The sequence below is a fragment of the Schistocerca gregaria genome, chromosome 6, assembly GCF_023897955.1.
Source record: "Schistocerca gregaria isolate iqSchGreg1 chromosome 6, iqSchGreg1.2, whole genome shotgun sequence".
Classification (NCBI taxonomy): Eukaryota; Metazoa; Arthropoda; class Insecta; order Orthoptera; family Acrididae; genus Schistocerca; species Schistocerca gregaria.
The window spans coordinates 243,148,340-243,162,362 of NC_064925.1; the positions used below are offsets into that span (position 1 = coordinate 243,148,340).

Here is a 14,023-nt window from a genome sequence, read left to right on the forward strand (position 1 = left end):
ATAAACCATGAACATGTCCGCTTTGGGAAATACCATCTTCCAAGCACGTCCTACTGTGTACACTATCAGATAATAACTGACAGCACCGTCGCAAAGCAATCGCAGTGTACATACAACACAACGTACTCGTAAAAACGCATAACGTCCTCGCCTTCGCCTAGCATCTAAGAAATACAATGGAATAAACAGCTGTCGGTGTCTGCAGTGTTCACAATACGTTAATTCGTAAACTACTTCCACAAGCTTCCCGCGACATATACCTCTGACATTCTCTTTTACGCCACTCTTAGGATTTTTCTGTCAATAGACTCTGTTCATTTAAATATTTGTGACTTAACTGCACTTTCAGAAACTTCCCAAAATCTTGGTATTTATTGTAAATACGTACCGTTACTTACAATTCAATTATGTGAAAACCGCATTTCGATAGCGCCTTCCACGTCTGAAATATCTGCGGTGCTGGTGTTAAATGATTCACACTCTATACTTAGTCATGTACAGGTGAGTATTAAACATGAGGATGTTGTGTACTTACCTGCAGTATTAAATTTATGCCGCTCTACATATTTATAGAAACACATAAAATCAGCATGTAAATAACCTCACGAAGCCTGCCCCTGGAGACTGATCCAAAGCACCAATGTGCTAAAGGAAATAATTTTTCACTTCACGCTGTTCGTATCCTAGTACATCTTCTCCCTAACGTCTGTTCGCGGAGTGAGATTTTAGTCTGCGACACGACTATAGCTTCGAGACTTATTTAATAATGGTGTAAATCATATTCAGTAGCATTGCGCCTACTGTTTTTCTGATGCCTGATTCATTTTGGTGCTGAAAACCCTCTAAAAAGGAATTTAGTTCCAAAATATGTTGAGCACTGCAAGAATCTCAAACATACAGCTATCACATATGATGTATTATTATTACCATCTGACTCGAATCTGTAAATATAATCATAAACAATTTATCTGCTACGAAAGACAGCATGTTCAGTAAAACACCATCTTTGAAAATGAGCGCAAAGTGCGCTACAGCGGCGCGTTGTGTCATCGGTGCTGCGCTTAACATCTCTGGCGCTGTACGTAATATCGCTGGACGCTAGTCGCGTCCGGAGCCTTTCAGTCGCTCCGCGGACGGCGTCGCGGACGGTCGTTGAGAGGAGAGTGTAGATTGTTTCGCTTTCGTAACCGAACAATGCCCGGTTTATCATAGTGTAGAGCAGCAATTGGAAATAATAAAATACTGCTGTTCGTTTTCTGGTAAAAAAGAAAACGAAAATGAGGCATCACGTACTTTGTGTGGGTGCTTTACTTGTGCTGATGGCTTGCTTCGACCAACATCGTGGATGGCAGCAACATTATGACGATTGTAAGTATCGCCGAATTCAGATGAATGTGTTTAACTCACGAAAGTTTCGATTGTTGAGTTTCAAATATTGTGAAATTTGCTATAGCTTGTACTTCGTCTCATCCATACACCGGTACGAAACTAGCTGTTTTTCAAGTAATTGCTTGATTTGTTTGGAATTGAAGTGCTGGTTGTTTCTGCGAGAATGGTACCTACAGCCATGGCCGATAGAGCAAAACTGCGAGTATTAATTAACGTGTGATATGTTTTGTTCTCTCCCACTTTCCTTGCTGTTCGTATAGAATATGTCGAGCTGCGACATCACAGACGTATAGATATTTTCACTGTTGGCTGTGGTGATCAGTAAAGAAATAAGTTGTGAATTATTTGCTGAGGTATCTTAGGAAAGGCACAGTTGAACCATACTTAACTACTTTCAGTACTTAAATTCTGCGAGAAAGGCATCATGACGGTAAGATGCTTTGTTTTGTATTGTAGCACCTGAGAAGAGCCATTCGTCTGACGTTTGTTCCGCAGTGTTTGAACTTGAAATCGGATGTGTGCGCTATAGAATGGACGAGTCAAAGCTAGGCCCCAATCGTTCAGATTCACATTTAAGACGATTTATCGCACACTTTTCGAGACCTCGAAACCGTATACTGGTTTCAAGAAGAAAAAAAAACAAGCTTTGTTTACAAAGGAAATAATTTGTGGACCAATATTAATACCAAATATATGCCAAGCAAAGCATTTCATATAAATTTTTCATATTCAGTAAACGTTTTAACGGTTCTCATGAGATCTGTGAAGTACGACTGGTGTCAGAAAATCCTGCTCCGGCAATGAACATGTAGGACGCCTATTCGCGTACAGCAGAGCCTTCGTTCTGTATGTTTCTGAAACGAAATATTATAACTTTTGTTACGAAATTAAAGTGTGGTGACAGCGAGGTCATCAGAGATGGCGCACTGGTACAGTAAGTTCAGAGTTCATTGTCTGTCGACATCGAGGTCATTATGAACGGAGCAAGAGACTCGTGGGTGGACAAGTACTGCTTCACGCCCAATAAGTGATCAAGAATGCAATGTAAATACAGAACAAAAGTATTTAAAAACGTCACAATAAGCAGGAGTAATTTGGATTTAAATTCGAAACCATCAGAGCATAGTGGAACTTTGTTCTATTTGTATTAAATAATCCGGTAATGTGGTGCAGTCAAAGAGTCGTTTGTGTATTCTGGTTACGATGCATACGCTCATATTTTGTGCCGCAATACGAAAGTTCGCAGCATTTTGTTTTAGTGTATGCCTCGAAGCGTACCAAGGAAGTGGCTTGTGATATTTCACGTGAAAATCATTTCTGCATAGTTTCCACACTTGCACTACTTCTGAAATCTGCATAAAGCACTTAGTTGGCACGAAAAAGTGAAAGCGGGAGAAGGTGCTTCGTTATGGGGCGATATGAATAGTGGAGTCGAGAGGATAAAAATGAAGTAGCTGTTTAGCGGGACAGTGGGTCAGTAGCCGTAACCGTTGGGTGATGCACTTTCACCTTCTAATGTGCTGCGTTTTCCGTAAAAATCCGTTTCTCACGTTTGAAAAGACTGGGAACGAACTATGATTGTTCATATTGTTGCTTTGTTAGCCTTTACGGTGTCTAAATCTGCATGGCTTGCCTTTGGCTTCGCCAGCGTTCATTCCCTATCTTTGCGCGTTGTTTTAACTTCCATTTCAACAATGAATTGAAATAATCGCATTTATATTTAGTGAACTGATGGCAGTCATTTAGTCGCGAACGGATTCATTATGCGTCGTCAGTTCCAGACTGGCATCAACAATAAGGTGCACTCTTTAAATTTACTATTTAAATACTGGTAGACGAAGACGAACCATTCAGTGAGAATTTCCTGTAGTACACACCGATGCACAGAGATGACTGCTGTGGTACTGTTTTGTAATAGATTCAGACGTAGTTAACTGCATTTTAAGGACTGTGAACGGAGGCTGAATCTTATGCATTGGACAACAATTAATTAGTTCATTATGAGCTTCAATGCTCACATCATCGTTATGAAGTGGATAATATAAATTGTAACCGGTGACGTGTAAACGATTTTTGTAACTCCACTAAGTGACCACCACGTAGTTTGTCGTCTTGGAAGATGAAAAAGATCCAGGGGATGCTGCATGCTACTAAATCTTGTGTTTATGCGTTACTGATATGATATTATAGCGTTTTTCACTGTTTCCACCTGACAGTGATGGCGTAGAAATTAAAAAGAAGTGGTGGATGAATAAATGTAAAAAGAAAAACTAGTTCATTTTTGCCACAAAAAAAAACTCAACTGTATACTCGCCATGATATAAATTAGGAAAAGAAGGGAAAAATGGTACTGAACCCTTTATCAGCGGATGTAGTACAGAAGTTATCTTGTGTTTCTCAAATTTGAGCGATACTAAAAGTCTGTTCAAGGTGCTGATAAGGACATGGGCAGTCTGTTCCAATGTCATCCTCGTAGTATCTCAGTGTCGAGCTGCAGTCAAACTGTAGCTTCACGAACCCAACAGACCAAGAAGAACAAATATCGCGACTTCTTTTTTTTTTTTTTCCCCATCTGTCCGCGATTCCTTCCATCTTTAATTGCCAACGATTCGTTGGCAATCTGAGTTTTGCGTCTTGGTAGCCTACACTTGCCATAGTGAAGTTAAGATTAAACCTCTGTATTCCAAGGTTGTTATGGTTCAAATGGCTCTGAGCACTATGGGACTTAACATCTGAGGTCATCAGTCCCCTAGAACTTAGAACTACTTAAACCTAATCACACACATCCGAGGCAGGATTCGAGTCTGCGACCGTAGCGGTCGCGCGGTTCCAGACTGAAGCTCCTAGAACCGCACGGCCACACCTTCCGGCAATGTTGTTAAGTAAATCGATTATGAACGCAGAATTTTTTATTTAAGTTTTATTAGTATTTGTCCCTCGAAACCCACTTATTCATTGTAGTCATACTGTATCGTTTGTATCACGTATTGTATTACAGGTTTCATAAATTAAACAAATACAGTTGCGTTCATTGACTGTTCCGTGCTTCTTGGTAGGATATTTTATACACTTTGAATGAAAACACACACAACACTGGTGTAATATTCAACAATATTTATTATTTATTTCTCAAATCTGTTTTTGGCTGTCACGCCATAATCAGGTACAAAGATTAGTATGTGGTGCAGTGAAATATTGTTGGGTAAAATATTTTAAACTAGTGTACATACATAGTATTCCAATTCCAGAACCGAGCGAGGTGGCACAGTGGCTAGACACTCGACTCGCATTCGGGAGGACGACGGTTCAATCCCGCGTCCGGCCATGCTGATTTAGGTTTTCCGTGATTTCCCTAAATCACCCCAGGCAAATTCCGGGATGGTTCCTTTTGAAAGGGCACGGCCAACTTCCTTCCCTAATCCGATGAGACGGATGACCTCGCTGTCTGGTCTTCTCCCCCCCAAATCAACCCAACCCAATTCCAGAAGTGAAAAATGTTAACGTTAGATGAAGGAATAAAACAAGAGGGATTATTACACTGAAATAATTCCTCCTGTTTTATTCCTAGACCTAGCGTTAAAGTTTTTTATCTCTGGAAAGGAGATACTCTATACAATAGTAATTCAAAATCTTTGATCCAACAAAATTTCACTGTGCCACATACTTATCTTTGTGCCTGATCACGGCGTAACAGCCGAAAACCAGTTTGTAAAATAAATAATACTGCAGCATATGACGCCAAAACTGAATGGATGAAGTCAGGAAGAAAATCTATCCATACCTATTTACAGGAACTGTCTCGCTCTCCCTCTCGGAGTGGTTTTAGAAATTTATGGGAAAACCTGAAACTAGATGGCTTGTTGGATTTGAACTTAAGTCCTCACACCGAGAAGGTGACTCAGAGGTTGGCGTATGGGACTCGCATTTATGTGAACCATGGTTCGAATCTCCGTCTGACCATCCATACTGTGCTTTCCCATAGATTTCCTATTCGCTTAAGGTAAATGAAAGGATGGTTCCTTCGAAAAGGATAATGTGTATTTTTTTTCATCCAGTCTGATCTTATGCTCCTTCTGTTAACGTCCATGGATCGTTAGACCATAATCTTCCTTCCTTTTTTGTAGTCCACACTATTGTGAGTCCATAATTCATTAAACTCTGGACTCACAATGGTTCTCGGGCCTATGACTAGACATTTCCAGCTACGAGTAATTCCGCGCAGAATGTGTACCAAGGAACACTTTATCCGAAATGAGATCCCATTACAAAGCTAATCATGGATTGTTAAAATGTTATACCTAGATCGACTAGCAGTTAGTACGAGTTCATCTGGACGACTGCTGGAAGTCAGGTATCGATAAGTTACATGTTTTCATCGAGATTTTTCTTCAGAGGGTCTTCCACATGGTTGAAATACTGGGCGTTCGCTCCATTTAGGTTCAGTTGTACACTTGAGAGTATTCGTGATAAGGATTAAAGTTGCAACAGAAGTGGCCACAAATGAAATGGCTGTATTCTGCGATAGCAGTGGCTGTATATTTAGTTATTTCCGTGAGTCATTAATTGATGTGTGATCTGAGAGACTACACGTTCTGACCATTCTACTCGCCACATTTTTGTTCTTACTAGCTTTGTGGGTGCCCAGTCTTTCAGAACCGCGCAGCAGAATTAGGACTGATATAGTTCTATAATACTGCATTTATTTATTTCCGTGTTTTGATGTAAGAGTTTTAGGTTTTCGAAAAAGAAACGTGTAATATATATGATAAATTTCAGCCTTAGGAAACCATTGCCGGAAGCATTTTTCTGGAATATTGCCCTGTACGGAAGTGAAATTTGGACGATAGGCGTATCAGACAAGAACAGAATAGGAGCTTTTGAAATATTGTGCTACAGAAGCATGCTGAAGAATGGAAGGGTACATCGATTAACAGATGTTGTACTGAATATAACTGAGGAAAAAAGGGAATTTATGGCGCAACTTGGCTAAAAAAAATAGATCGTTTGAAGGGACGCATACAGAGGCGTGAAGAAATAGTTTAGTTTGTTCAAATGGCTCAAGTGGCTCTAAGCACTATGGGACATAACATCTGTGGTCATAAGTTCACCGGCCGCGGTGGTCTCGCGGTTCTAGGCGCACAGTCCGGAACCGTGCGACTGCTACGGTCGCAGGTTCGAATCCTGCCTCGGGCATGGATGTGTGTGATGTCCTTAGGTTAGTTAGGTTTAAGTAGTTCTAAGTTCTAGGGGACTAATGACCACAGCAGTTGAGTCCCATAGTGCTCAGAGCCATTTGAACCATTTTTGTCATAAGTTCCCTAGACTTAGAATTACTTAGACCTAACTAAGGACATCACACACATCCGTGCCGGAGACAGGATTCGAACCAGCGACCGTAGCAGCAGCGCGGTTCCAGGCAGAAGCGCCTAGAACCGCTCGGTCACAGAAGGCGGCCTTTAGTTTGTAGCGGGTCGAAGTGTGAAGGATAATCAAAATACACCGCTATTCCACGCCGACAGTTTCGATAGCGAATAACGCCGATCATTCTTGCCTTCGTGGCACACACACACACACTTCCCACATACGGTAAAAATGTAGTTTTGTCTTTTTTTATACCAGATTAGCCGTTTTGTAAGCTTTATAAGTGAAAAGATTTCTCGTCTCTCAGTCTAATGTCTAATGACACACATACTACAATGCAGTTTTCTCACTACTGGATTTTCTTTTAAGGCAATGAAAAGTGAAAAACAAAGCCTAGTTCGATGCAACGCATGACATTACTCTACCATGTGAAAGCACCTTCATCTCCGTATAACTGCTGCATTTGAACTTGTTTTCCTGTAGCCATACCTTTTGTCTCCCTGTAGCATTTTAATTACGTATGCGTTTATTTTCGTTGATTGACCGCGACTTCGTTAATATTTCGACCTGGGCGGAAATATTGGAACGATCTGATGTTCACAAGCAGAATTGACGCAACGCTAGTTCTCCTTGCATGTCTCCACCGTCAGTTTCCAGACTGCCAATCTCTCCTGTATGTTATTTCACGTGATATAAACGGATCAAAACAGGGTTCCAATACATACCATTCTGTATATCAGAGAGACTATTAAAAAAAATGAAAAATGCACAGAATGATTATCTCTACTATTACATTCAGCTTATTACTCGTCACTTCATAACACTTCCTTCCATAGCTTATTGTCAGATTTATTGAGGTGGATCATTTACTTTAAGGGTCTGAAAGGAAAGGGGCCCTTGCAATAGTCCGTACGAACTAGAGATGGGCAAACTGAAACACGTAACTGTTTCGAAACAAATGAAACAGTACAATGAAATGTTTCGATACGCTGTTTCGAAACAGTGAAACAGTTTGTGTTTTGTAATCTAATAAACCTACACATTTTATCTTCTTGAATGTGTACTGTAAAAGTAGGTCCATACAAACACAAACGAGGTGCGAGAGCGCTAATCATATCACAGAAAGTATGAAACTATCACTTAGGCGTCTTGGCAATTTCGTAATTTCCTGCAGCAAATGCGCTGCTTTCGTGTCGTGTGACTTTCATACTTTTTCAATTGGTTGAGGACAGCCGTAGCTGAAGACAGCAGAACCATCACGAACGGAACTGGAGATGGGAGCAAACTGCAGAAACAACGGATATGCTACTGGGATTCCCACATTCCGTTAGTATGGGTAATATACCCATCCTGCTAATTTCCATGCACACAAAGGGAATCATTGTGGATAATAGGCACAGTGACTATAGACTCACAAATAACGCCAAATAATTCGAATAAATAACAAAATATAACAGAAAAATTTTTTGTCTTGCAAGGTGTTTCGAACCGTTACTATAAATTCAACATGCTTCCCAGCCCTTCCTGTTCACCATTACACTATCAGTGATATGTCAAACAGATTGCTTGCAATTATACCTACATCAGATTTATGTATCTGTCTAATAACTGTCACTCTACGCCTTTTTTTATTCAAAATGTTGTAGGCTTACTTCCGTTTCTTAATATGATTACTGTACATGAACAGAGAAGCGTATGTTATAAAAAAAGCGTTATTTAACTGAATGATTTTCACATATTTATTATTTTGAATGTGAATAGTATGCGTTATTTTATTGTTTGGTTAGTGATTATAAAGCAGATGTTACGCCATTTCGGAATAGGACAGTCAGCTAGAAACGAAGCTTTATTTTCGGATATCTTAAGCTTCATGTTTTTGCTTGTCAAAAAGATTTCGACAGTCTTGAAAGTGTTTCACGAAGTGGTATACCGTGTTTCAGTACCTGTGCCGCGCCCGAATCTCGCCCGCTCTTAGCACAGGTGGACTGAAACAGCCTTATTTTGAAACAACGATACAGTTTCTGTGTCTGGCTCGAGATCGAATTTGGTCCGGTTATCCGAGACAGGGGCGGAATGAAACACCACTGTTTCGAATCAGTGAACCACAGCCGTTCCGAAACACTGAAACAGTTCCACGTATCGATACACTGTATCGAAACATAGAAACAGTGGCCAAGTCTAGTACGAACTTACCGCGATAAACGACAGTGAAAAGCCGAACGGGAGGCTACAATGGTGCTTGTGAATAGACCTCTCAGACGATACAAATGTCATTCACATCCCGCTCTTCTTCGCTGGGACAGTGGGGCGCAGCTTCAGTGCGTCCCGAGCAGAGGCCAACACACCGGCTCGGACGGGCGTCCTTGTTCGGTCTGCTTTGTACTGGAACCTGCTCCCAACCGGTTCCAGCGTCTTCCACAGTTTTTACGACGCCTCCGCTGCCCTGCCGACTCATGTGAGGAGATGTCCGGCAAACGCGTGACTCACGTCCGCTCTCCCCCCCCTTCTCTCTCTCTCTCTCTCTCTCTCTCTCTCTCTCTCTCTCTCTCTCTCTCTCTCTCTCTCCGTCTCCCTCTTTCTCCCTTTTCACTGAAGGACGAGCCTTGCGCGTGGCTGGTCGGCCGCGCTGGCCGAGCGGTTCTAGGCGCTACAGTCCGGAACCATGCAACTGCTACGGTCGCAGGATCGAATCCTGCCTCGGGCATGGATGTGTGTGGTGTCCTTCTGTTAGTTAGGTTTAAGTAGTTCTTAGTTCTAGGGGACTGATGACCTCAGATGTTAAGTCCTATAGTGCTCACAAGGGAACCTCCCCATCTCACCGCCCCCTTATAAGTTGCATAGTGGATAGACCTTGAAAAACTGAACATAGACTAATCAAGAAAACAGGAAGAAGTTGTGTGGAACTATGAAAAAAATAAGCAAAATATACAGACTGAGTAGCCCATGCGTAAGATACGCATGTGAGCTTAGGAACGCCATGGTCCCGTTGTTAGCGTGAAGAGCTGTGAAACCAGAGGTCTTTCGTTCAAGTCTGCCCTCGAGCGAAAAATTTTAATTTTTTATTTTCAGACAATTATTATCTGGCCGTCCGTTATGTTTTCATCACTTTTTTGGGAGTGATTATCACATCCACAAGAAATCTTAAATCATGCAAGGTAGAAGAATCTTTTTACCCATTCGACAACATATTCCTGTTATGTGACGCACATGCCGTCACCAATGTCGTATAGAATATATCAGACGTGTTTTCTGTGGAGGAATCTGTTGACCTATGACGTTGCGATCAAATGTTTTCGGTTCCCATTGGAGAGGCACGTTCTTTCGTCTACTAATCGCACGGTTTTGCGGTGCGGTCGCAAAACACAGACACTAAACTTATTACAGTGAACAGAGACGTTAATGAACGAACGGACAGATCATAACTTTGCGAAAATAAAAACAATAAATTTTTCACTTGAGGGAGGATCTGAACCAAGGACGTCTTGTTCGGCATCTGCTCACGCTAACCACGGGACCACGGCGTTCCTGAGCTTACACTGTCCTTAATGTTGCGTGTCTTACGCACGGACTACTCAGTTTGTATATTTTGCTTATTTTTTCATAGTTCCACACAATTTCTTCCTGTTTTATCGATTGATCTGTGTTCTGTTTTTCAAGGCCTATCCACTGTGCCAACTTGTAACTAAATCTGAGGGGGATGCGATGGGGAGATTCCCTTGTCAGAGCCATTTTGCGCGTGGCTGATTTTTGGGTGTCTGTTGTATCAGTGACCATCTACTTCTACCTGTCACACTATCCGTAGAGAAAGCGTCAAGGTTCGAGTATCGTAAGCCCACGAAAACACATTTAATTATTTTTTAATTAATTAAGCCTTCCATTGTTTTCCGTACGGTTTGGGACTATACATTCTCATGTAGGCGACGCAATAGCACGCAGTGCGATTCCGTTTCAGTGCGGGAAACTTCTGCTTTGTCGAGACACATTAATGTGTCCAACTATCAAAAACCCGAATAACTACCTACTACGAGGGTTATCCCAAAAGTAAGGTCTATTTTTTATAAGTACATAGACTGTTTATTTCTACAATGCTTTACATCAGTTAACAGCTTGAACATTTATCTCTTTTTCGACATAATCACCATTTCTGTCGATGCATTTTTGTAGACGCTGAGGCAGTTTTTGTATGCCCATGTCATACCAGCTCGCCGCTATGCTATTCGGAAAGTTATGAACCTCTTCTTTCACTTCGTCGTCGGAGCTGAATCGCTTTCCGGCCAATGTTCTTTTAACCTAGGGAACAGGTTGATAGTCACTGGGCGCCAAGTCAGGACTATAGGGTGGGTGGGTGATTGTGTTCCACTGAAGCTGATGCAGGAGAATAACGGTTCTAGACTGAAGCGCCTAGAACCGCTCGGCCACAACGGCCAGCGAGGTGACTTCAGTAAGTAAGTTACACATTATTATGGCAGACCATGGTGTGAACGTTCTCATCGTTGGAAAGTCTCTTCCCCACCGACGTTCCTTCAGCTTGCAGAAAAGCATGGAGCAAGATCTGGAATACCCGATCGCCGCCACATCCATCTCTGCGGCCTTGCCGAAACTGTTGGCACTATTTCACGATGGCTGGAAGCGACACCACATTTAATCTTCATACCGCCAGAATTTCGTGGTGAATCCGTGCGCAATTTAGACGTTTTGCCCACAAGAATCATAGTATCCCACAGACTTCAACTTTGGTGTACGTTTTAAAATGGTCCAAATGGCTCTGAGCACGATGGGACTTAATGTCTGAGGTCATCAGTCCCCTAGACTTAGAACTACGTAAACCTAAGTAACCTAAGGACATCACACACATCCATGCCCGTAGCAGCAGCGCGGTTCCGGACTGTAGCGCCTAGAACCTCTCGGCCATAACGGCGAGCGTACGGTTTCAATTGCCACGGCGCTTCACTCCTAACCTGTTAAGCACCTGTTATCCGCACCGCAGCAAAGTTGTCTCTACAGGAAACCCGGAACGTGTAGTCTGTTTTGATAGCACACTACAGTTGTTGTGCAGTGCTTGTAGCATGTGGCGACTTCTGTAACTTACGTCATGTTTGTACTTACGAACGTACAGGGTAAAACCGAACTCCAACGACAAAACTTCGGATATTGTTTAGGAAAATTTTGTGACTTTTGTATATGGAACTCGTGGTCTCTAGTGAACCTTCACTGTAATAATGTGATAGTAACTTATACTACTTTATCACCCAAATTACATTTATTTCTGTGAAAACAAAGAATTCTAAACAGAGTAATGCAGTAACTCTCAGGAAAGTACTGTCATGTGGTTGGAAACGCAGCAGGAACAGCTCAGGATTGCGTCTTATGCTGTTGCTTCATTCTACACTACTGGCCATTAAAATTGCTACACCAAGAAGAAATGCATATGATAAACGAGTATTCAACGGACAAATGTATTATACAAGAACTGACATGTAATTAGGTTTTCCAAGCAATTTGGGTGCATAGGTTCTGAGAAATCAGTACCCAGGGCAACCACCTCTGGCCGTAATAACGGCCTTGATACGCCTGGGTTTTCAGTCAAACAGAGATTGGATGGCGTGTACAGGTACAGCTGCCCATGCAGCTTCAACACGATACCACAGTTCATCAAGAGTAGTGACTGGTGTATTGTGACGAGCCAGTTGCTCGGCCACCACTGACCAAACGTTTTCAATTGGTGAGAGATCCGGACAATGTGCTGCCAGGGCAGCAGTCGAACATTTTCTGTATGCAGAAAAGCCCGTACAGGACCTGCAACATGCGGTCGTGCATTATCCTACTGAAATGTAAGGTTTCGCAGGGATCGATGAAGGGTAGAGCCACGGGTCGTAACACATCTGAAATGTAACGTTCACTGTTCAAAGTGTCGTCAATGCAAACAAGAAGTGACCGAGACGTGTAACCAATGGCACCCCATACCATCAAGCCAGTTGATATGCCAGTATGGCGATGACAAATACACGCTTCCAATGTGCGTTCACCGCGAAGTCGCCAAACACGGATGCGACCATCATTATACTGTAAACAGAACCTGGATTCATCCGAAAAAAAATGACTTTTTGCCATTCGTGCACCCGGGTTCGTCGTTGAGTACACCATTGCAGGCGCTCCTGTATGTGACGCAGCGTCAAGGGTAACCGCAGCCATGGTCTCCGAGCCGATAGTCCATGCTGCTGCAAACGTCGTCGAACTGTTCGTGCAGGTGGTTGTTGCCTTGCAAACGTCCCCATCTGTTGACTCAGGGATCGAGACGTGGCTGAAACGATCCATTACAGCCATGTGTATAAGATGCCTGTCATCTCGACTGCTAGTTATACGAGGCCGTCGGGATCCAGCACGGCGTTCCGTATTACCCTCATGAACCCACCAATTCCATATTCTGCTAATAGTCATTGGATCTCGACCAACGCGAGCAGCAATGTCGCGATACGATAAACCTCAATCGCGATGGTCTACAATCCGACCTTTATCAAAGTCGGAAACGTGATGTTACGCATTTCTCCTCCTTACACGAGGCAACACAACGTTTCACCAGGCAACGCCGGTCAACTGCTGTTGGTGTATGATAAACCGGTTGGAAATTTTCGTCATTTCATCACGTTGTAGGTGTCGCCACCGGCGCTAATCTTGTGTGAATGGTCTGAAAAGCTAATCATTTGCATATCACAGCATCATCTTCCTGGCGGTTAAATTTCGCGTCTTTAGAACGTCATCTTCGTGGTGTAGCAATTTTAATGGCCAGTAGTGTATGTAGTAAAATTCATACACGAGGTGCACATCGGCCAACTCTTCATCGACGAACCTATAAGCGAACGGCTTACTTCATTGAATACAAGGATTCTCGTCAGATCACCGAAGTTAAACAACGTCGGGCGCGGTCAGTACGTGGGTGGATAGCCGCCTGAGTACACCATGTTCGGTTGGCTGCTTTACCTTTGTCTTTAGGGGGAAGGGGGGAGGGAATATGTAGTGGCGTAAAGTCCCTGATAGCTAGTCTTTGCATCTGTGCGCTGGACTAAATTACAAACCTCGCAGCAGTGTCTCCTGAAGGGAGGGCACGTGTTAGTGTTGATGGTGTTCCGTACTCATCCGGATAACGGAGCACGTTAAGGGGCCGCTTCCAGGTCATTTGGGACGAACCTCACTTGGGTCGAACCTCACAGATTAATGATGAGGGCTGGTGAGCCAGATAGCTTAAATGGTTTTTACGCGGTTTTCCACATCCCAT

General features: G+C 42.7%; 1 protein-coding gene across 2 annotated transcripts in view; it reads left to right on the top strand.

The window, feature by feature from the left end:
* The first annotated feature begins 1,113 nt into the window (after positions 1-1,113).
* LOC126278124 (low-density lipoprotein receptor-related protein 1) overlaps positions 1,114-14,023 on the top strand; it is a 688,899-nt gene continuing 675,989 nt past the window's right edge. Inside the window, exon 1 of one of the 2 annotated variants that reach the window (XM_049978010.1) lies at positions 1,114-1,368. In XM_049978010.1, coding sequence (XP_049833967.1) covers positions 1,278-1,368 — 91 coding nt within the window. In that variant the 5' untranslated portion in view covers positions 1,114-1,277. The remainder of the gene's footprint in view (positions 1,369-14,023) is intronic. The other variant, XM_049978009.1, reaches the window with a different exon arrangement.